General features: G+C 34.5%; 1 protein-coding gene across 2 annotated transcripts in view; it reads left to right on the top strand.

The window, feature by feature from the left end:
- Positions 1-25583, top strand: part of EDIL3 (EGF like repeats and discoidin domains 3) — a 397168-nt gene that overhangs the window by 357970 nt on the left and 13615 nt on the right. For both annotated transcript variants that reach the window (XM_055342305.1, XM_055342303.1), the window contains one exon: positions 16064-16219. In XM_055342305.1, the coding sequence (XP_055198280.1) occupies positions 16064-16219 (156 nt within the window). The remainder of the gene's footprint in view (positions 1-16063; positions 16220-25583) is intronic.

Here is a 25583-nt window from a genome sequence, read left to right as displayed (position 1 = left end):
TCCATGCGTCTGTGCTGTAATTTCTGCTTATAGGAATCTGCTTCTCCCATGATACCAGAGCAGCACAAGAGGACTTTAGGAACCTGGGGGCTTAGACATCAAAAAGTATTGTATTGATGTTTGGATAAATAGAAAATAAAAGGAAATCTAACATAAGTGGTTATTATTGATTAGCATGTAGCATAGGAAATTACAGAGATCTGCAATTGGAAAGATACCTCAAAAATCTTCTGAACTGTGCCTTGCATTTTACAAATGAGGTTCAGAAAGGAACTTACTTTAGGTTATCAAACTAAGGTGCAACAGATTCAAGATTTTTTTTAGTTTATTTTTAAATAATCTCTATACCCACCATGGGGGTCCAACTTACAACCCTGAGATCAAGAGACATATGCTCTACTAACTAAACCAGCCAGGTGCCCTCAGATTTAAGATTTAAATCTATGTCATACGGTTTTAGTTCTATATCATAAAGCATCTGACGAAAAGAAACTTTTATATACACTATGTCTTGGTTATTTAGAATTTTACCACTATGTAAAAATATTTTTTAAATTTTCAAGTATTGAGGAGCACTTGGTGACTAAGGTATTTTATACAAGCCATTGTTTTATTTATTATTGTTGGACTGGTTTGCCAATTATATCCTTTTTATTTTTTAGATCAAAGGAAGTGGTACTGAACACTTTACATGCTTATTTTTAAATCAGGGCACTTAGCCTCTCCTTCATTTTTCTCAGTAAGCATTAATCTTGTTTCCAGATCTTATTTTTATGTTCTTCATTGCAACTCTATACTTCCTAATATGAAACTTTATGGTTCACTGTAAACCTCAGTTGACCCTAAAAATTATACATGCATCAATTCCAACATCAGGGCGACTGAAAACTAGTCAGATCTTAGTACTTAAAATAACAATACAAACTTCTTCATATAGCTATGAAAAGCAGATTTCAAATTGCATGAATTAATTTACTGAATTTTAAAGTAATGAATTTAAAAATAATTTTAGCTAGTACTAGACAGGTAAAATACAGAAAACAATCAGCAAGAGAGTTCAGGCACATGTAAAATTAAGACGAATTTACTTATTTTTAAAAGAGTTTTTTTTTTAACCAAAAATTGATTTCAGGAATAAGAATAAGCAAGAGATTTTGGAGTGTGTATAACCTCTATTTATTACTTTGGTATACAAAAATCCTCCATTTCCTAAAGCTTTCTGGGCTCAACACCAACATATAGAGACTACAATTAAATTGTCACTAAAAACCTACACTTCATATTCCCAACCAAGCAAGGGAAAAAGTGAGAAGAGTCTTTAAAAAACATTTTGTCCAACCAAAAGAATATCTTACATTTTTCCTAGGAAATATGCCCTACCAAGACTTGTTAAATTATAGAAATCTCTCAGAAGAGAGAACTAGTGCAATGCCCTATTATGGATCATGAGAGATTTTAATAATACCTATTTCTCTGGATTATTTTTCTCTGGAGTCATCAGCATGCAAAGGAATATACTGTACAATTAGCACAAAAAATAATGTACAGACACCAAGCACAAAGAGGCTTCTCCTTTCCCCTGCATTCTTCCTTTTACTCAATCTTGGCTGGAAGGAGAGAGAATCAAGGTAATGTTTGAGGAGCAAATCAAGGGAATTTTAAAATTACAGGAACCGTGTAATGCTTGTTCAACATGTGTGTGTGTGTGTGATTTTTGCTTAGGGCCATGGTATATTACCCAAACAGGTAACCCTACTACACCCTCTTCTTTCAGTGTCATATCTAGTCTGTCATAAGCAGAAGCTGTCTGGCTGTGAATGGAGTTGCATTTTTTGCCTAGGACAAGTGGAGCAGCAGATGACTTCTGGTGCAGCACTTTCCAGGACCCTCAGCTCTTCAGTAATCTAGATGGACCTCAGTGTAATGAGCTCTCTGCATACTTCCAGCCCTCACAACTGAGGGTACTTCATCCATACTTGCAGCTTCATCCTCCCGAGTCCCAAACTTTAGAGTCCATCTTATTCCAAGACAATGCACATGTAAAGCCTTGACACACGAAGTCTGAGTCAGGCATCATTAGAATCTCTGCTGTTCCTTTTTGTTACCATAGGCAGTTTTGGACCACAAACCTATTTGGTCTCCCAGTTGATTCTCTTCTTGATGTTATTCCATCTCATCCCAAATTTAGTCTCATCAATATTTCCTGAAAAGAGAATCTAGCCACTGAGGGGACATAGTTTTATACTTGTGTCTGCTCCTAGATACACAGAGTGTCTGTGTGCGTAGAACTTTACCTGTTATTTCCTAACAGACAGCTCCAAAATCCCTCTAGTCCCCATTTGACACACCTTGTTTTACTCTACCTCCTATTAAGTATGTCTTGCTCTATTTCTGTAACATCCTGTCCCCCAAGATACTCTGGACCAACTATCCTGACTTAGCTTCTCTTCCTTGTTCCCATGTGTGCCATTCCTCTGGTCTGGCCTCTTGAGACAATACTGAGTTTGGATTTGTCTGGTCTGCCTTCCTAGTCCTCGAAGGAGAAATCAAACCATACTGGTTCCCTTAGCCTCCTGATTCTGAAGCTTACTTGGCAAAATGACATTAGATCTGGTATTCTACTCGCTTCTTGTCCAACTCTTTATCCATTTCTGACCTTGATGTGTTAACCCACTCTTATTCTTGTGGGCTGTCATTGGCTGTCAGTTTGACACTCTTTATCTTGATTTAATCTCTGATTCAATTGAGTGAACAGTACAAAAAATAATAATAATAAAATAAAATAAAGGTCCTGTCCTTTCACCTGTCAGATTATCCCTGGGTCTTCCATTCTTATTACTGCTCTTTGAATCTAAGGAACTTAACCTCATTCTGCATTACTGACAAAGCATTGAAGTCATTCTTATTAACTTTGATCTTTTTCTGCCAAAGTTTATACTACACTGAACAATGCTGCCAAATTCACAGCTCCATGGAGTATAAACATGAAATTCTTAATACTGTACCTTAAATCTTCTCTTTCAGGAAAATATTTTTCTTCATTCAAACATTTCTTTAGATATTTGCACATCATTTTTCCTTGCTGCTTATCTGTGAAAAAAAGCTGGCTCTGCTATACTTCGGAAACAAACCCCAAGGTCTATTTCTGATCCAATCTCTTTACATCTCATCTATCTACCTATCAAGTGAAGGTGTTCCTGGATCTTTAACACATGCATACCTTAGAATAAACCTAGAAGATGTAAAGATGACTAAAACATAATTAGAGCACTCAAAGAGCTCAAAAATCTAGTAGAGGACAGACATTCCTAAACAGATTATTGCAAGAACAATCTAATACATTATATAAACTTTGGAAAAATATGCTAAAGAGAGTATAGACTGATATTTTGAAAAGAGGGCTTAGAGCCCCAGGTCGGGCTCTGCATTCAGTGGGGAGCCTGCCTGAGATTCTCTCCCTCTGTCCCACCCAACTCCACTCTCTCTCTCTCTCTCTCTCTCTCTCTCTCTGCCTCTCTCTCTCTCAAGTAAGAAAGTAAATAGATCTTTAATAAAAAATCCAAAAAAAAAAATTAAATTAAATTTTAAAAAAAACTCAGTGTGGAAATGTTAGATCCATTCTTAATGTCTGGGTTTTTACTGTTTTTTATTTTATTTTATTTTATTTTATTTTATTTTATTTTATTTTATTTTATTTTATTTTATTTTATTTATTTTTTAAAGATTTTATTTATTTACCTGAGAGAGAGCAAGAGGGAGACAGAGGGAGCAGGAGCTGTGGGGAGGGGCAGAGAGAGAGGGAGAAGCAGACTCCCAGCTGAGCAGGGAGCCCTAGGCATGGCTGATCCTAGGACCTGAGCTGAAGGCAGATGCTTTAACTGATTGAGTCACCCAGGTGCCCTCCTATTGAACTATTTTAAATTACTGTTTCTATCTTGAAAATACAACCATATTTGTTATTTTGATCTGAAAGTTTTCAAAAGAATACGTTATTTCAGAATTATTCTTTATAGTTAATCTTTCAATTTCCCCAATACTGGTCACATTTCTTGCTCCTAAAGCATGATCTCTGCATGACTGTTCATGTGCCTTGCTGTTACGTTTTAAAGAAAATGTTAGTGTACAAAGGAGTTGGAGGCAGTGCATTATAAGATCATGATTTTTTAGACTATTTTAATTTTTTAGAGTGTTAAATTATATGTATGACCGCTGTCCTAAGTGTCTTGAAAAGTGAGACTAAAAAGTTGTTTGCATGGACCTACAGTTGATTCTGTTTAACATACAGATGTGCCAGAGCACATATTCTGATTCCTAAACTAACAGATATTTCAGCATTCCTTGAAATGTATCAGATTTCTCTGTTATGAGAAAGATGTGTCAAAATACCTCTTTAGGTACGAAAAGCCACAAGATCAAGAGACAAATCTTGTGAGTTATTTATGAAGATGAACAGTTTCTTTTTTTTCTTTCTGTTTTGATTACTTGCTGATTGATTCCATTGTAAATAACTTTCTAAAATTATGCTTTTGCTGTCATTCTATCCAATAATTTCTACATGATTCCTCTCTCTTCTTTAAATCAGTGTTTGAATGTCACTAAAATATCTTTCGGATTTTAGAATCCTTAAGCAATTACAATATCAAATAAGAGGGAATTATGCTTCTACTTTCTGTTTATTTCACTTCTGTTTTTTTTTTTCAAATTATGTTAAAAACATCAGCAGCTTTGTGACTAGAGTCTCAGATCGGGTATCAAAAACAGTTATCTCAAAGATGTTCAACCACAAGAGCGGGAAGTGTCTCATGAAATTCTTCATTTAAATCTCTAAGTGATCCTTTAGTGGAATGAGCTATAACTTAGGGAGTTTTAAAAATCTTGAATACAAATGCAAAAAAAAATTTAAATAAACTTAATATAATGAGTTTGTTCCAAATGATTTATTAATTCCATACCTAATTTTAAAACTGTGGTTTATGAGTTATTTTGCAGTAATAGAAAATATAGTGCATGAATAGTTTTAGAATTAAAGAATGTGATTTTAAAAATATGAGATTGTTTGGAGCTGATTGCACCAAGAAATGAGCTCTTGTTCTGAGACAAGCATATATACGAGAGTCCCTTAAATAAAGCCCCACTTCTTGAAACATGGAGAGTATTAGCATCTTATTTTTCATATGCAATCAGGAAGGACATATTTTACAAAAGCTATATAGCCTATATTCAATTCATGACGTTATAACTGTTAGGTGTATACCTATTTGGGGCTTGATTATAAATATATCCAGGCCACGTTGTAGTGTGGAAGCTAATTAAAATATGTTCATCAGGTAGTACTTAGATTTTTATCAGCATCCAGCTCCCAGTTTTCTATTTTAACCACTTAATAAGCTGAAAAGACCTTGGGCCCCATATTAAAGAGAACAAATGGGAAATTAATGTCAGGACCTAAAAGAGAAGCTTAACAAAATTGGAGTTTCAAGAATTCAACTGCTCCTTATTTCTGCTTGGGAACAAAACAAATGGAAATGAACATCAATAACAGTTGAAGACTATAGAGAAGATATTTTTACCATAAATAAATAAAACACGTTGATTTTATGGGTATTCAATAAGGAAATCTATAACCAGGGTTTTCAATGAGGCTCTTTAAAACTACAATTACAGTGTGTGGTGACTGGTGTACTGATGGACAGCCTTGCCAGATCCACCGGAACCAGGCTTGCCTTTTTACACAAATAAAATGCTGACAGTGTTACTGACTAGCATTTGAATGGAACTAATTTGTATCCTTTTTATCCACACTATATGTGTATTCTATCCTTTGGACAAAAGTTGGGGGGGGGGGTTGGTGTTTTTTTTTTTTTTTTTTTTTTTTTAAAGCCACCCTTTAGGGCAGTTCACTTTCTGTGTCAATGGCTCTTAACCCTGTAATCCGCAGGCAGCTCTTCCTGCTGAGCCATATCCCTTCCCTTTCCCCTCCAATCACTTCAGAGTAAAGCAGTGACCTGGGCTGTTTCCCAGCTGTTGACACTGATGGTACATTCTCCCAAAGTAATTTGAAGCATTTACTTCATGCTTGACTCCTGAGAGGCCATGCCCCTTTCTACTTTCTTTTGTGAGGATTAGGGGGGGGAGTTATATCTAGTTCTCTTTGCATTGATGTTGTTTAAGCCTAAAAATCAGTCACCAGATAATGTGCATCTGAGAAGACTGAAAATCCTAGGCAACTTGGTCTCATGAAACAAAATCGTAAAAAAAAAAAAAAAAAGAAAAAAAGAAAGAAAGAAAAGAAACAAAATCATGTATAGGACTCTATGGATGATTTATAAATTGTGAGAATGTCAAAGTTTTATATCAACCTAAAATGCATAGCACCTCCAGCAAGCATGGTACATAAAATAGGTTGTGTGTTCTCTGTCAATTTTCCTACCTTTTGAGGGCTTCGTAATATCTAAGATATGCAATGGGATTTGCTGTTGCAGTATACTTTAATTTGCTGGTGTTTTATTTTCAGAGTCCTTATAATTTTATTTATTTGTCACAAAACAGGATTTATGCAAATTTACATATCAACATATATTTGTGTATGGATGTTTTGTATTTGTAAATGTCAGTCTCTAGAATATGTAATGATTATACAAAATATAAGTGCCTTTGGTACTATTCAGTAAAGTGGTTGCCAAAAAAATATATTCAAACAGCTTTTTCAAGTAAACAGTCAACCAAATACTGGCTACTGAAGTGCATGCAAGTTTGATTGTTGGTTCAGTGAATCTTTAGCTTATAAAAGATGCTGATGCAATTATTACCTAAGTTCCCCTCTCACTGTGCTATCAGAAAGCACTAAATAACAAACTACTTCAATTCCTATTTAAAAGTTGTGTTCTTGGGATCCCTGGGTGGCGCAGCGGTTTGGCGCCTGCCTTTGGCCCAAGGCGCGATCCTGGAGACCCGGGATCGAATCCCACGTCGGGCTCCCGGTGCATGGAGCCTGCTTCTCCCTCTGCCTGTGTCTCTGCCTCTCTCTCTCTGTGTGTGACTATCATAAATAAATAAAAATAAAAATAAATGTTTAAAAAAAAATAAAAAAAAATAAAAGTTGTGTTCTTGTTTTTTAAATTACATGCAAATCACTTGCCAGTAATTTTCTTTATTTTCTACTTCATTTGGGCTTTGACACTGCTCTAATTAAAATATCCGAACAATATTTATTGGATATCATTATGCTCTTAGATCAAAGTTTTGTATTAAGTGTCCATTTACCAATTAATAATGACCCTATCAATTGCAGACTAATTCAATTAGCCATTGCTCTGAATTTTTATTCATGGAATAAACCAAAGTTCCCAGACTAATCAAAATCAGGCTTGAAAGTTACATAAAGATATGGTAATACTACTGTCTCAGGGTGATCTTATTTTTGGTGAACTCAACAAAAAATCACTTTCAATAACCCAATGAGAAAAGTTATGATTCTTTTCCCTAGGAATTTTCTAAGTTTTATAATTTTCTTCAAATGTTTTTTTCTTTAAAAAATTGGTAAGAGCTTACCTGTTAACTAGATGTCACTTTTAGTTACATCTAACTATAATTGAGAATGTTGTTTTTGAAACAATTCAAAAATAAAATTTGTATAGAATATTACAGAAGTCTACTCATTAAAAAAAAGGAGTGAGAAAACCACCTTATTTTCCTTTTATATATCATGATTTAAGTAAGTCAATACAAGGGCATTAGATTCAGTCTTTATATTTTATTAATCCTAATGTATTTATCATTTTGGTCCTTTTGTCTTTTAAACTTGTTTGAGATTTAATGAGAAAATCATGATAGATGAACTTTGGTTTACACATGAAGTTTTAGTGAAGGCCGGTTGAATTTTCTCTGACTTTTTCCTGAGAACTCCATTTGAGAGGTTCCTCTGGAGCTGAGAGAGCAAACCTGATTTTAAGTGTTCCTATGTTGAGCTTATGAGGAAATCATTTACATCATTTTAACTCATTCAACTTCTGCTACAACCTTTGATTCCCTTCCATCATATACAAAGTACACATACAAATATACACCACCAGGCCCTGGAAAGAGTTCCTTGAAACCAGTGTGTAGATTCCAGCATTAAATCAGAGTAGTAGTGGCTAAGACCCAGAGCCTGCCTTGAGGTCTGGAGGGCCCAACGATCACTTTACTACAACCAAAAACTGTATGCAGTGGCCACCATTCTACCTCCCAGTGTCTCATCACACGCATTTGCCCTGGAATACAAACCTGGCAAAGTAGAGTAGAATATGTGTTGACTACATGTTAGCTCATTAAATCCTAAAACAGAAACCATTCATTCACTATGTATTTACTGAAACACATTATATATGCTAGGCACTGGTGAACAACAGAGACCAAATTGCCTGCACCCTGTAACTTTACATTTGACGAGAGAGTGCTTTGGACTGTGTATTATCAAGAAAATAAGTTATCCTTCCTATATTCAGAGGAAAAACAACAAGAGTAGGAGAGGCTTGTCCTTCAGACTAAGGTGTTCAGCATAAATGTCTGCTGAACATTGGTAACAAGGATGAAGGCAGTGCTGAAGGTCAGAGACAGAATTCTCACAACTGCCCAATCAACGAGGAAAGGTGAAGGGAAATCCTTATGCCCAGTGTGCCGGCAAACATCAGGACTGTCCCTACTCTGTTCAAGTAAAGGAAAATTAAACAAGATGATATGGGGCTTGTTTTTTAACATGTAGAATAACAAAAGGACAGAAATTGTTCTAAAGGTATGAAGAAAATCTATCAAAGTAGAAAATTTTCTACCAAAACAATGCATTACTAGAATGTATTTAAAGGAATTTTCTCCATGAATAATAGAGGGATGAGATGAATACTGAGATGATGAAAGAGGTATATCTTAATAATAGTGTATTTCAGGGAAATTTTAAGATTTAGCAGTAGAACTTGTATTATCAAAAATAAAATTCATCATATTGAGGACAAAATGGAGAAACTCCTGACAATGCACAGAGAATGAAAAAAATGAAAACTATGAGTGAGAAAATAATATAAATAAGAAAAATCAAAAGTAAAGAACCCATCTTTGATTAACCCACCTTCTATTGGGAGACACCAAAAGAAGCAGAAGCAACATTTTAAACAAACTCTAATACAGGAAAACCTGTTGACCATACCTCCCTCCTGCAGAAATTAGTCTACAGCTTGAATGGACCCACTTGATTCCATTGAGAAGCAGCAAAAGAGACTCTACTCTCATCAAGATATATCCTGGTATATGAAGATGACAGCCATCATTAGTAGTGTTAATTTCAAAACTAAAGAGCAAACCTTGTAACTATCAGCCAGGTAGAGAAGAGAAACGAACAAAAAGAACTGGGTTATTTGGGGAAAAGTGTTGAGAAAATTACATTCTTATGAAAAATTAAGTATGAACTTTTTATCACATCCTACATATCCATAAAGCCAAGAAGGTTTAGATGTTGAAAGAAAACATAGAAGGAAAACCCACAGAAAATTATAGGAAAACATTTAGATGATATTTAAACAATGTAATTAAGTAGACATTTTTTTAAGCATACTAAAATATGTAATCACAGAGGGAATGATTGGTAGATTTGAGTATAGGAAAATTTAAAACTCGTACGTCAAATTTAAAATTAAATAACAGCAGATTAGGAAAAAAATGCAATGAATATGACAGAAGCCAATATTGATGCTATATAAATACATAATTCTTAAAGCCAATAAGAAAATCTCTACTCCAGTAGTTAATAAAGGACATTAGAGAGACTATATGTATGTATTATTAGCGAGACTGAAAAATTAGGAGAATGTAAATCTAATCAAATGTCATTTAGTGCAATTTATGTACATTAAATGTAAAAATACCATTTTTTAAACTGTCAAAATAAAATGTTATAAAACGGGATTGGTGAGTATGTAGAGAAAAAAATATATACTGTAGATGCAGTGTATAATCTTTCTGGAGACAAAGGAAACAGAATCACGTTTCAAATAGCAGGTCTTTTATGCTGATAAAGAAACAGTTACACTAAATGCAAAAGATATGAACAAGGGAGTTCATTCTACGTTTTTACTGATAAAAAAGAATTGGAAACAAACTAAAGGAATATCAATAGGGGACTGGTTAAATAATTTTCATATTCATTCATGTATCTATAACAGAGAATGTTAGAGCCATGACACACTATTACTGTTGTTTATAAGTAAAAAAATCCAGATGAAGTGAAAAAAATGCAAGTTATAAAGCAACACGTATACTGTGTGTTTGTTTTTATGAAGAAAAATGGGAATAAGAAATATCTGAAAATATGAATATCAAGGGTCAAATAAGAATTAACTCTGGATAATAAAATTATAGATTGTTATCTGAATTCTTTCTCTTTTACCACTGAGATTTTCACAATGAGTGTTTATTATTTATCTTGAGAAAACTAATCTATTTTCACATCTTTCGACCAAATAACCTTAATTCTATGAATTTATCCCGTGTAAATGAGATGTGTGGCCAAATGAAAGGACTAGGGTTTTATGGGGGTGTTAATTTTAATAGAAAAAAATTGAGGATACAGAGAGAAGTAAATGTTTTATAGTAAATGATTGTGGTAAATACTTAACATGGCATGTTATGGCAAAAAAAAAATCTTAAACATAGTTTATTGACATAGAGAACTACGAATGAAATATTAAGGGGGAAAAAGAATAAACTAATTGACCTGCAAATCTGGACTAAAAGTGTAACCAACACCTGGTAACCCAATCAAATGCCAAGTACAACAAATTTGTCTAAAAAATGTGTTTAGAAAAAACATTGATTGTATCTGGTAGTGAGACAGTTATTTTCTACTTCTATATTTTCAATTTTTCTTGACAGCATGTATTACTTTTTAATGTGAGAAATATTAAATTAAAATTATTAAATATAAATTATGCATAGTTATGCTATCTTCCATCCTCAGTTAAAACATGCAGTTGAACTACTTGCATGATTCTAAGTGAACTCTTAAAAAGTTAGCAGTCATGAGCCAACAGCAATCACAGGGGTGTAACCCAGGTTTGAGATTGCAGGTAATTGTTAAGTACAGAACTATCTCAATTTTTGAAACCAGGGCAAATGATGCCTAGACATTTGGAATGTCTACTATATGCCTGGTGTCCTACAAAACATGCTTCTGAATGATCACCTAAGCTTACAAAACTTGTTTAGGGCACCATACAGGGGTTATATGTGGTTGTACATGGAAAAGGCATACAACAGAATACTAATAAAACAGAAAAGTCCCTCAATTTTTTGAAAGGTTATTTTATGGTACAATTTTTTGTATTAATGTTCATAACTGTTAAGTCCAACATGGAAAAAGTAATTGCTACATTAAATATTTAAAAATATTAGAAACTTAAATTTTTTCAGTAAAGAGGGAAGGAAAGCAGTAATGACTGGTGAAATGAATATATAGTACATAGGATTTTAAGAATTCTGAACCTGTAACCTTAGACCTACTAGATCATATCAGATGCTGAGCTGGATATTTTTTTTAAGATTTTATTTATTTATTTATTTATTTATTTATTTATTTATTTATTTATTTATTTATAAGAGACACAGAGAGAGAGGCAGAGACACAGGCAGAGGGAGAAGCAAGCTCCATGCAGGGAGCCCAACGTGGGACTTGATCCCAGGACCCTGGGGGTCACGACCTGGGCCGAAGGCAGATGCTTAACTGCTAAGCCACCCAGGCGTCCCAAGCTGGATAATACTGCAAAATAAGTTGATCACATTAACTAGCTGGCCTGGAAATATGGGCTAAAAGTGTTACCAACATCTGATAACCAACAATACCGTTCAAATACCAAGTACAAGGAATTATGTGCCTTAAGTGTAGGTAGGATTACATACAATTGTATTATGTAATTTACAGTAAAAATGTATTTATTGAAACCAAAATGGTGTCTAAACATTTTACCCTTAATCTCATTTTTGAACACTATGTAATTATATTAGCTTCAAAGTTACTTATATTTAATGACTTAATTTTACCAAGTTCTGTGAAGTTATAAAATATGTCATTCAAGATAGCTGAGCTCTAACGCATTTTAGATGCATCTCTGTTGCATGTTTCTGTGATACGTCTCTTTGGTCTTTTTTTTTTTCTTTTCTTTTCACTTATTTATCTATATCACTTCATTTTCCTCACCCTTAGAACATCTCTGTGAAAATCAGCTGACTTTCCTATTCTGCCCTTCCAGGGAGCCATCTGTCAAGGTGATGCAGACCTCTGAAATGTCATTTATCTTGACCTTTCTCAAACGGATACTCTTAGTTGTTCTACAATTTTCCTAAGTTAGATACTCTAAAAATATTTATGCTTCACTAAAACATGGAATGTTTTACAACAAAAAAAGTTACATTCCTACATAACCCTCATGAAATACTTTTTTCTTTATTTACATATCATTTAAGCCTCTCTATATATGCATCCTTTTTTTTACTCATATAATTAAAAGGAAATAGTAAATGATTTCACCCATAAATCATGTACTATGATCCAGAAGTTGTTTGTAGGACTATGTGGCCACCCTGTTTCCTTGATTCTATATTTATGTTTCTAATAACATGCTGAGACTGATAATAGAGTATTCCCCTAAATTTATTCATTGTTTTATTCTTACCAAATTCTTATATGCCCCTTACTATATTCTATGTGTTGTTTTACACACTTAGTATATATTAATTCACCGAATACTCATAAAATCCTATGAGGATTGTTCTTTTCACTTTTTCAGATGAGGAAATTGAGATGTAGACAAGTCAAGTAGCCACCCCAAGGGCATATAGCCAGTAAGAGTAGTCATTTCGGGGACCCAGACCATCCAGCCCTTCTACAATAGACTGCCTCTCACAATCAGAAGATCAGAGAGGATGTTTAACTAGTTGTCTTTCCCAGTAAAAACTGGATGGTACAACTGTGACACTGTGTTTCGTCGACCAGTGACGTTATCCTACGTAAAAAAATAAGAGAAAGACACCTGGCATTTTCTGCTATAGTATCTTGTGGCATCCTTAGCCACGGTTGGTTCTTGTCCATGGAACATACTTAAGAAGTGGTTTTAGCTCAATCCACCAAAACCTTCATTGAGAGACTGTTATATGTAAGGCACATTAAATGCAAATCCAGACATGAAGTGCAGTGCGCTAAGCCAAATGTCTACCCATATGCCAGCTCAGTACCCTAAATAACCTGTTGTATTCAAGCCAAACCTTGGGAGGTGAGGGTCTATCTAAAACAGCTAAAGGCATTTTGTCCAGCATGTTTACAGTACAACTTTAACTCCGAAGATCTATAAGAAGCCAAAATACTTATGGGCCAATGGTAAGCATAGATTCAGAAGATGAGCTTTTCTGGGATCATCCTGAGTGCTGAACATGAGAGTGACATGTCTGTGTGTCAGACTGAGATCTGTACATGTCCTGTTGCAGAATTTTCGTGTTAGGTGTGGGATGCTGATTATTTTTACACTAAAAGGGGTTTGCTTAGGCCTGGTATTCTGAGTGTAATGTAGCAATTTTTAGGACAAAATCCAGCTTGAAACAGATTGCTGACTATTTAAGTAGAGAAGTTGACTTAACTGGAACAAAAAAGAAAAACATTTCTAGTTTAAAAAAAAAAAGCTGAAGAAGGGGAGCAGTTAGAGTGGGAGAAAAACATATCTGTTAGAAAGAGCCAAGACACACAACTTAAGGAGAAAACATCTCCACCCAGCAGGAAACCCAGCTGACTTTAACAAATACCACAGAAAAAGAGATATGCTATAAGACTCTTCATTGCGTCATCTTAGCTAAAGACTCATAGAAACTAGGGACTAAAGAATGCAGCCTCAGGAGTGTTCATATTCTTGGAGACCATTTGAGTTCCTGTGTGTTTATAGCATTGATGGTAACACACTGGCTTAGAATACTGTAAGGTGTTTTTTTTTTTTCTCCCATTAATTGAGTGTCAGCAACATTAAGAGCGTTTTGAAGACCAGTGGCTATGCCTAGGTGTCTCTGTGCAATTATATTTGGATTTAGGACAACAAAAGCAACCTGTATTTTTAACCGTGGACAGGGGAAGAACAGAGAGGAAATTCGTGTTAAAACACAGGGCTCTTCTAGTATCGTAAAGCTGGCATTGGTTTGGTTTGGGGTGTAGAGTTACTGTAAGTTTGATGAGTATGGTGAAGAAGCTTTGAGATTCTTCAGAATTTCTGAAATGGTCACAGAGAACGGAAAGAAACCATTGAGTGAGAATTTATTTGTATGGTGGAGCTTTGAGTCAGAAAGATAGATTTGTATCTAGGATCCTCCCTTTGCTCATTATTTATCTTTGGCTCATGCATCATGCTACATTAGGCATCTGTTTCCTCATCTCAAAGGTACTGTGCAGGGCTGTTGAAAGTGTTCAGTGAGGACGTATAAGAAAGCACTCCACATGGTGTATGTGAGGCATCAACAGCTTCCTTCCCAGGTATCATAATTCTGCCATCTTGCATCAGAGGGACATATAAGACATTTTAGATGATAGAATACATGGTTGGGAAATAACAAAAAGAAAAGCACTTTATGGTTTTTGCTAAAATTTCTAAAATGTTTTGATAAAGCATTAAAGGTAGTTTTCTGTCTTTACCTATTGTCCAGTTTGAGTCTAATGTCTTTAATTAAGAATATTCCAAAAAGTGAAAAGCCCCTATGAGTTTTTTTTTTAAAACATTCCTAGGCTGTGAAACATTGGGGGTTTTTTTCCAAATCTTTATTTAAGAGCATCTAAATACAGTCATTAAATATGGTCTATTCAACACATTCTCCCTAGATTTCTCTTTTCATTCATGGACTATATCTGACCCACAACTATCTATTTGTGGCTACATACATCTCACAGGATGGAGAACCTGAAATAGAAACAAAAGGACAGAGTGGTTGAAAGCCACCAAGGTCACACATGGGATCACAACAGCAAAAGATGATAAGATCAAGGATGTAAGCAGAACACTTAGTCATAGGAAGTAAGAGGAAGTAGATGGCTATTGTGGAAAGAGAGAGGAAGCTGTAGATCAAGGAACATTAATAAACCTAAAGGTAAAGTTCTTACAAGAATTGTTCATGTGGAAAATAAAGATTCCTATAATTTTAAAAAATTCACATCATAAGAAAAGCTTCATGAATTAGAGAACAAAGAAGAAACATGTTAACTTATTCAATGTTATGTATTCTTTTTTTTTTTCATAAATACCAATTTTATCTTTTTGCTTCAATTACATCTTGATTAATTAAATGCTTACCACAGGCGTGTGGTTTCGTAAGTGCATAGTTTATAGGAACAAACACATCATGAGTACAGATCCCACCAGTCATAGATTCATACTTTAATCCTCCTTCATTTTTGAAGAATGCCTGACTGCCTCCTAGGCATGTTTAGGATTGTCATTTTCTGAAAGAGATTTTCATTGAACAGTGGTTACTATTACTCAATTATGTATTCCTGAGTTGATTAAAATTCATGGAAACAATGGTGGCTTTTTCTTTAATGTTTAACTGTGATACATATAATATTTTTATTCCTGATGTGTACACAAGTGCAGCTTTATTTTTATTATTATTGAATTGACTAGTAAAGTCAGCAAATTGAATTATAAGCCCTAGCTCTGAAAGACAACAATCATCTCAAGAAGGTCAGCCCTGCAGTTTTATACCATCATAGTTGTACAAAACTGCACAGTTAGATGAATCGGTTTAATATACAACTGATTGGTAGATGGAAATGGCTATCACTTTTTATTTTAAAATGGTCAAAATAGTTATTCAAGTTTTCAACTAAGCTTATCCAGTGGCAAAATCAAAGTTGTAAGCCAATAAAAGACTCAGTCATCAGTTTCAAAATACAAATAAGCAGTGCATTTTTGGCTTTAGCATGTATGTTACTTTATCTCCTGAATTCAAGAGACTTGCAAATTTATCATGGACTCTATTGTTTAAATCATGTCTTTTCCTTTTTTTTTAGGTGGACCTGCTGGTTCCTACCAAAGTAACTGGCATTATTACACAAGGAGCTAAGGATTTTGGTCATGTACAGTTCGTAGGCTCCTACAAACTAGCTTACAGCAATGATGGAGAACACTGGACTGTATACCAAGATGAAAAACAAAGAAAAGATAAGGTAAGTGATCCAAGTGGTTTGTAACATCCAGAAATGGAAGACCAAACTGTATTTAAGTTTGATTTAGTGAACTATTTATACATGTCTTAAAAATAATGGCTATATACAACTGAAAAAAATGTATATTAAATAAAAAACTTTAACATTCCCATAGTCTCAATTAGCTAAGATCCACCTAAATAAAATTTGCTTATATTTTATAAACCTAATAGAAACAAAAAAATTAATAAAGCACATGTAAATGATCATTGTTTGAATACTTGCCACTATTAATTTTATTTTTTAAAAAGTTTTATTGTTTTAATTTTAGAAAGAGAGCACACACACATGCAAGCTAGGTAAGGGGCAGAGGGCGAGGAGGAGGGAGAGAATCTCAGGCTGACTCCTCACCGAGCATGGAGCCCAACTCCGGGCTTGATCTCATGACCCTGAGATCATGATCTGAGACAAACCAAGAGTCAGACATTGTACATGATACATTTTCTCAGTAATATTAAGCCTGGCATGGCTATTCCAGTGAATCAACAGAATTTAAATTCAATTCACATAAAATTCATTTTAGGGGAGACATGTTTCTAGGTTTCAATTATAAAATCCACACCTATTTACCTTTTAACATCTCATAACACACACAGACACACACACACTTTACATTTTAGCATCTCAGAAATTGGTTTATTTTACAATGTCACAATTAAATTGGGAGCACTTATTATTTTCTAGAAGAAGCTAAAATAATGGTATCTTTTCTAATCAATAGATCTTAGATGGAATGGATATAGGATTTTTTTTTCTTTAAATTGTCTTCAAATATATTTGTGAGCCCTGGACAAATACCTGCCATGATTCATGGCAAATAACTGTTTCAGTCTCTACGTTTTACTTTCTTACAGTAGTCATTCTGATGCATAGAGAATGAAAATATATTCCATAAGATGAAGCTTTTTAAACTTCATAATTGTATAGCTCTTGAAATTAATTTTAAGATAGATAAATATTCTCATCTAATATCCATGTGTAATAGTCACTAAAAAGCACATTTGTAGGGACACCTGGGTTGGTTAAGTGTCCACCTCTTGGTTTCAGCTCAGGCCATGATCTCAGGGTCATGGAACTGAGCCTTGAGTAGGGCTCCACTCTCAGCAGGAGTCTGCTTGAAATTCTCTCTCTCCCTCTCCATCTGCCCCTACCCCCCAACATGTGCATGCTCTCTATATCCCTCTCTCTCTCTCCCTCCCTCTCTAAAATAAATATTAAAAAAAAGCACAGTTATACTCACAAAATCCTTATATAGATTGATTTAGGAAAGAGGTATAAATTAAAATATGATCAAACTATTGTACTGATGAAATACTTTTTCGTCTCCATTTACATTAAGCATGTGACTTTATGATTATATGTGAATATTTTTTAATTTTTCCCTTAATAGACTAGGCATTTGCACATTAATGCATTTTATTTCATGATCTCTCTATGCAACGTGTGTAAAATTTTTGTCGGGTTGACCAAGTTACTTGATAGTGTTCAGGTTTTCTATGTTACTGATTTTCTATCTACTTGTCCTATCAATTATGGAAAAAGCAATGTGGAAATCTCCAGCTCTAATTGTGATGTTCCTGATTTCTTCTTGCAGTTATATCAGTGTTTGCTTGATGTATTTTGTAGCTCTGTTAAAAGATGCCTGAATAAGTGGGACTGTAATGTACACTTGATCAAATAGCTCCTAGAGGATTAGATTAGAAAATTATCTTTTTACCCCTGGAAATATTTTTTGATCTGGAATCTCCTTTACTGGCATTAAGAGAGGTTCTCCAGCTTTCTTTTGCTTAATGCTATGTTGGTGTGGGGTTTTTTTCATACTTTTAACTCATTTGTACCTTATATTTTAAATACATTTCTTCTACAAATTTTTTTTTAAGATTTCATTTATTTATTCATGAGAGACACACAGAGAGAAAGAAAGGGCGAGCAGAGACACAGGCAGAGGAAGAAGCAGGCTGCATGCAGGGGAGCCTGAGGCGGGACTCCATCCCGAGTCTCCAGGATAAGGCCCTGGGCTGAAGGCGGCGCTAAACCGCTGAGCCACCCGGGGCTGCCCTTAAATACATTTCTTCTATGCAGCATATAGTTGGGTCTCCTTTTTACAACTTTACTATCTCTGCTTTTTAGTCAGAGCATTTAAACCATTTATATTTGATACTAATATTAATATTATTGGGTTTAAATCTATTATCTTTCTATTTTCCTACTTGTTGCATCTTTTCTACTTCTTTCTTTTCTTCTTCTTTTGGATTTGTAGGATTTTTTAATGATTCCTGTTGGGATTTTTTTGTTGTTGTTGACTTATTTGCTGTAACTTTTTTTTATTATTGCAGTGATTTCAGGAGAGTTTATAGCATACATTTTAAGCTTACTAGTCTACCTTCAAATTAATGCAGAGCCCCAGAAACCTACCTCTGGAAGCACAAAATAGATCACAACTATAAACCCATATACTTAGGAGCCACACTTATTATAATACATGATTTTGACATTCCCCACATAAGTTTTACAATAAAGAAATAGGCTCCCACTAGGCAAGTTGGTCAACTATGAGAGTAAGCTGATACTCAGTGAAAAGGATGTAGACCAGAATTCTGATGTGAGACAGTAAATCAGTGTCATCGATCAATATAAAAATTTCTGAAGAATTAAACCATTTTAATATTATAAATATGACAATTAGCTGAGCCTACATCAAGTAACTGGCAGTTTTAAAATTAAATGTAGCCAGTTTATTTATGGTTTTGTAACTAATTCAGTATGATAAAGAAAAAAATTAGATAAGTTTAATATGTATTACTGAAAAAAAAAAAAAGAACAAACTCCAATAAACTGTACCTAAGAAAACAGCAATTACTATTATGGTAAAGAAATACTATATGTTTAAGAAGGAAGAGCAAAAGTTCTTTGAACACTTGGAAATATAGGCACTATATATATTATATACACACATATCTCTATGTATGTCTGTATTCCAAAATACTTATATACCAGAGTATACATTTGTATATATCCAAATAATTATTGTGCTTTGTCATTATTACTATTTTTACTAGTTATTTACCTATACAGAAAGCTTTTATGCATAAAAGGTGTGCTCTTCTTTACAGAAGCCCTCTGCAATTTAGCGATTAATTTTTTTCTGAATAAGCCATTTCCTATTGATTCCTAATATTCTTTGTGACTTGTTTTTCATGGTTACTTTCCATACGGGAAAAAGTCTTCAATATTTACGAGTGCAAATTCAGGTACAAACTTTCATCCATGTAAATATTATAAATGAGTTGAATGTTTCAAAGCAAAACATGTGCTTGTGAAATGTTTTATGTATGTACATTTCACAAGGAAACATTTACAAAGTTTTCTAATTTTTTTTGTATCTTTCAGTTTTTATTGACTTCTTGTTCTAATAGATTTTAGGGATGTGGGTGTAGGAGTCTGATATAGATTCAGAAACAAGATTACTTCAGAAAAACGATCTCAGAATAATAGCAATTTTCTAGGTTTACCACAAGTGGTGTAAATTAAATACTAAAAATGTATGAATGCCGATTTTTTTTAAAAATGTATGAATGCCCTTTATGTTTTTCATTAGTCACAACTGACTAAGCCTCAGGAAAACAACACCAAGGAAAAAGTATACATGTACAGAGGAGTGTCTAATTGTGTGTGTCATTGTATATGGATGTATGTATATGTGTGTGTGTGTTTATGCCAAAAGTCAATTAAAGAAAAATAGATGCCTGTTCTTTTCATTGAAATGTCAGTTTTTCACTATCTTCCCAGAGCCTTTATATGAATTGGATTTAATTTAGCATTTTATTTTTTGACAAAATTCCACATTATATCTTTCATGATGGAGCACATGATGATACTGTCTCATCACAATCTCTATTCTTATTTTTCTCTTTCTTGTCTCCAATATTTTCTAACATTTAACTAACTTTTATATTTCTCCACACTATGAATTCAGATACATTTTTTTATTTGAAAGTCAAATGTTCCTTTGCTCTCATGAAAATGACATTTGTTTTATACTCTTGGAACTGGTTTTTACTGCAGTTAGCAGGAAAATTGCAAAATTTGACAGACACTTCCAGTATTTAATTTTTAAGGTTATAAGCCAAAGTAAAACAATAATAAATTTCAGGAAGGGTTCTCATATGGAAAAATTAGAAATGAAAATGGATTTTCTCATCCCATATATTAGTCATAGTGTCATGGTGTTTAAATAAACCTAAATTCACTCCATGGGGGCTTTCTTCTTTGGGAAAAAAGCTGGTAGTATTCTCTCCCCCTCCCTGAAATTGTCCAGGTTTTTAAAAAGCATAAATCAAAAATTTGCAACTTCACTCTGGATTTTCTGTACAAGAAAATCCAAAACTGTTTCCAGTAAGATTTTATTGGTCCTTAAAGATCAATGCCACATATTCATCAAGAGCAATCCTGCAACATCCTGGTGAACTCTAATTCACTGATTACCAAAATTGCCTGATCATAGCACTCATGGGGGAGCTTGTTAAAAAATACACATTTCTGGGTCCTGCCTCTGACTGTGGGGAATCTAAATGTTTCCAGAGGCTCCAGCTAATTTGAATAATAAGCATGTGTAGGAAAGATGACTCTAACTGGCACCAAATTTAAGTTTTTGAAACTAAGTGTAGTTTTGTATTTTTCTAGTCAGAATGGAATGTATTATAATTCTTTAGGACTGATTGGCCTCTAATTTGTCAGTGGAAGTCAGTATGAATCAATGTCTCAAAAGTAAGTTTAGATTTTAATGTTTGCCAGTTCTCTCATGAACAGCAGCAAGTAACATGTATTAGCTTTAAACAAATCTTAAATTTAAATAATAGATTTAAGTAGTTTAGGACACAGATTAGGTGGGAAAGCATCTAGAAGGATGTGGCATTTATCTTCATTCAATCCTGTATTCCACAGACAGTTATTGTCCTCTCTATGTTGGATGTATTGGGAGGGTGGGGGGAACCTGAATATGACAGTGGCTCAAAGAAATCCAATCCTAGTCTAATGAGGAACTCGAGAATGGTAGAAAAACTTTGATTCAGTCAGTTCATTTTGAAGACTCAAAATCCAACCTACCAAGTGTATTATTTGATAAAAATAACTGTAGGAAATAAGTAGCACAAGCTTAGAGTTATCTAAGAACAATAATAATAATAATAATATGATCATTTCAAAGAAGTCTATGACTGCAAAAAAAAAATTCTGGTTCTTCTCTACTTCCCTTCTTTTCTCAATATCCTTGTTAAAAAAAAAAAAGCAGCAATGTCAACTTCACCAGTCCTTATTAGCAAAGCCTTCATAATCTGCATTGGAGGATATATTCAAATTAATCAGTAATTACAGATGCTGTAGGGTATTCTTTTATTCCTGCTGAAGCTGGCACTCTCAGGTAACTGAAATTAAATTTGAATATTGAAAGCCTCCGAAGTCCAGCTCCTCAGTGAGGCAGAGGTCAGATGAGATGTCAGTTCAGTAATCAGAGTCATGCTGCTCTTTTGAAATTTGACCTGGGTGAGAAATATGTAACCTCCGGAATCCCCTGGGAGGTAAAGTAAATGGAATCCCCAGTGGCATTCGGCGGCGAGGATTCTAGCAGGGGGAAGTGAAAGAGTATGAATTAGCCTTTCAAGGTGGAGCAGCCACATGTTTCTGAGCAGCAGGATCAGGGACAGAGTCTCTCCATTTCGCATGGAGACCATTAGTCTCATCCACTCAGGGTCTTGTTCCTATTTTCAAATAAGGCAGCGAGGGAAAGGAAAGATGCTGTTTTTCTGAAAGAAGTTTCCAACAATTAATTGACTCTACACAAAGCACTCAGCTTCAAAAACAGCAAATTAGTTGTGCCCCTACATGACAGAGATTTATATGCAGTCACTATAGTGTACTTACTTAGATATTGGGTGAGTGACTTAACTGGAACTAAGTTAAGGAAACAATACCATAGTTTCAGCATTGTCTAAAAATCAGGACAGTGTTATTTAAATAAACACCATCTGGAATCGACTGTTATTTCGAATTTTATCTGCTTTCTTTCTTGCCATAATTCAGTATTATGGAACCTGGCTGGGATATGTGTTGGTAGAAAGAACATACAATTAATTGCCTGTATTCCCATAAATGTAGATGTTATCAGATCTTCAAACTCAGGACACAACCTGAGAATGTTTCTTCCGTTTTGGCAGAATATAAAGTTCAATGATGAGCCTGCCATTTTTAATTTTAAATTATATTAAAAAGCCCTGCCCAGGAGTTGATAGGCAGAGAAAACAGTGAACGTCATGAGTCCACTTTTAATGCAAGACAAAAAAAAAAAAAATTCACAGAACTAAGAAATTATTTTTTTAAGATTTTTATTTATTTATTCATGAGCAACAGAAAGGCAGAGACATAGGCAGAGGGAGAAGCCCGATGTGGGACTCCAGGATCACAACCTGAGCCAAAGGCAGATGTGCAACCACTGGGAGCCACCCAGGTGCCTAGAACTAAGAAATTAAAAGGAAAAAAAAAAAAAAAAAAAAACAGTGCAGTCTTAGGGGCTGAAGTGTTCATCAAGACTAAATGAAGGTTGATAATATGGAGAGACTAAATAGTTACTAAAAACATGTGAATAAAGACATTTAGTTATTGCCATAATCTGTATATACCAACCAAAAAATTCAAGGAGATCCTGTAATTCCTTATGTACCTTTTAAATTTGATGCTTTTGACAAAAAAAGAGTGGAGTCTCTGTAAATTTTACTAAGGTCCCTGACCAAGAAGGCCATGTCTCAAGACTAACCCAGTATAGAAGAACTGATTTATCAAAGTGAAAGTCATTTGTAAACTTAGATCTGCCTGCTGGAATGGGAAAGGACAACCACACTGAACAAATTTAAATTTGGAAAGCAGCGTGTTTCACCAGTGAGAAGTGTGATAGCAGTTAAGGTGCACAGAGAACAGCACGATGGGGACTCACCAATCACAATCCGTTGTGAGATGGGGACTTGGGGTCAGAAACAAGGAAGAAGACTGGATGCAAATCCAGACATAAATAGACAAGGGCAGTTCAGCTACAGGGAAGACTGTATTTCCATTTCCAAATTTAACACGAACTTCCAGTGTTCTGCCTACCCAAAGATGTTTGGTCCTGAATATAGGGTAAAGAGTATAAGACCAAAGGAAGGGCAGACCAGGAAATGGGATTTATGGGATGGAGGTGAGCAGGACAAGGGTTAGTAACTTAAATAATTGCAGTTGTAGAATCCAGTAACTAGCTAAATACTGGAGATAAAAGACAAACCAAAATGATAGACAAGCCACGGGAGCAATCAGAAGCTATTGATCTTAAGGAGCTCATTAAGAAGTCATTCCGTTTATTTGGAGAAGACAAAAGAAAGCTGGTTGTCTTTCTTCAAGGATCAGTTTTGAAGTTGCAGAGAAAATTGTTTGTATGTCATGCCACAGTCTATGATATTAAAGACAAGCAATGAAACGATATGGTTAATTTTGTTCATGGAAATCTTTACCTTTCTTAGATGGCATTTGGATTTTTCAATCTTCATGTAAAACAAAAAACAAAAGCAGTGTACGGGTCTGAGGATTCACCATAAGGTAGTAGGAAAAAACAAGTAAACATCAGACACAAAAATCCATAAACTCACCAGTATGGGGGTGGATTGGAAGAAGGAGGAAGGAAAACATCCCTGCCTCTATGACTCCTATTTAGTGACAGATAAAATCCCAGTGCAGATGCTATGAGATATTGTTCTCCATAAGACAGAAGTTTAAGGTGTTAAGTAACAAAAATTCAACCAAGTAAATTTGAAGATCTCATTGGCTTTATGAAATGATTCATGAATGGGCGGCACCCCTTCTAGCAAGTAGAGGGAGCGCAGAGGAGTTGTACAAAATGAAAGGTTTTTGTAGCCGGAGAACAGGGCAAGACCTGTATTAGCAAAAGAGGATTGTTGTAGGCAAGGCTGCTTTCCCCTAAAAGTCAAAGCAAGAGGGTCTTATCATGCAGAATTACTTCATCTTCCTCTGGCGCAGTGGAGAGAGCCCTGTGGCAGACTCATTGGCACCCACTCAAAAATTCCTGACTGACCAGTTAAGACCACATTTCTGGGGGAGGTTGAAACTGCAGTTAGATTAACAAGTAAGCCCCAGTTTACAAACTCGACCTAACTGGCCTAACTGATGCCCTTCTGGGCCAGTGGTTTTGTTTTTAACAATGGAGACAGGAGCAAACAATGCAGAGAAATGCAGTGAGGGATGGATATATGTTTTTAAGGTGTGCTGATTGTCTTCTGTCCTAAAAACTCAAGAACTTTGTTTCCAGAAAATTTGATAAGCTATCTTAAAATTTGAGACCATGAAAAAAACATGTGAAAACCACAGGAAATATGTTATATAACATGTCATTAAAGTAAGATGTTCATTAAAAATAACTTTCTATTATTACATATTATTACTACATTTATGGCCTGAATTTTCACAGTGCTCAATAGCCAAAACACTTTAATGTCTTAATTTTTGTCATCCCAATCTACCATCACTCATCAGAAATAATATAAATAAAAATTTAAAAATAAAATAAGTAAAATTTAAAAATATCCGCACTGAAAATTCTGAACATCTCATGTTTATGTTTATGTTAGACCTACCTATTATTAGACACAATTGTATAGTGACAGTATTCCTCAATGGAATAGAATTACGCATTCTCCTATTTGGGTCATGCTTGTATATGACTGTGAAAGACCATCAAGTGTTAACCCAACTATAATCTTAGGCATCAATTAAAAAGGTTAACACCCTAAAAATACTGATTAGCGATAGGTCCCCACGAGAATGGTCAAGGCTAAAAAACTTTTAAAAATTGTTGAAAATTCAAGTATGTAATTATTCATTAAAAAGCAGTAATGAAACTGAAGCAGGAGAGCTTAGCGGAGAAGATTTTTGAGTATTGATTAGAAAAAATAGAGTCCTATTTAATGTGAATCTGGTAGTTATCATTCCCACTATGAAAGTGAGCACTTGATCAGTCTGAGTATAAGAAAAAACTATGTCATTATTCTGATTGTTGGAACTACACCATTTCCAGTTGGCTAGAACACAGCCAAAGTATGAACCCATTTTATTTCTAAATAATTACCAAACAACTAATATTCTGAATGCTTACTATATTTTGAAGGTCACAGAATCCCCAAGGACACCAGTTCTACGTGGCAGGCATGGCTTTTTTACTGTTCACCATCATACCAAATCAGCTGTAATGCATGAGACAAAAATCTCTAACTTTCAAAATGAATTAGTA

Source organism: Nyctereutes procyonoides, unplaced genomic scaffold (genome assembly GCF_905146905.1).
Source record: "Nyctereutes procyonoides isolate TBG_1078 unplaced genomic scaffold, NYPRO_anot_genome, whole genome shotgun sequence".
Lineage (NCBI taxonomy): Eukaryota > Metazoa > Chordata > Mammalia > Carnivora > Canidae > Nyctereutes > Nyctereutes procyonoides.
This window is presented reverse-complemented; position numbering and strand designations above follow the sequence as displayed.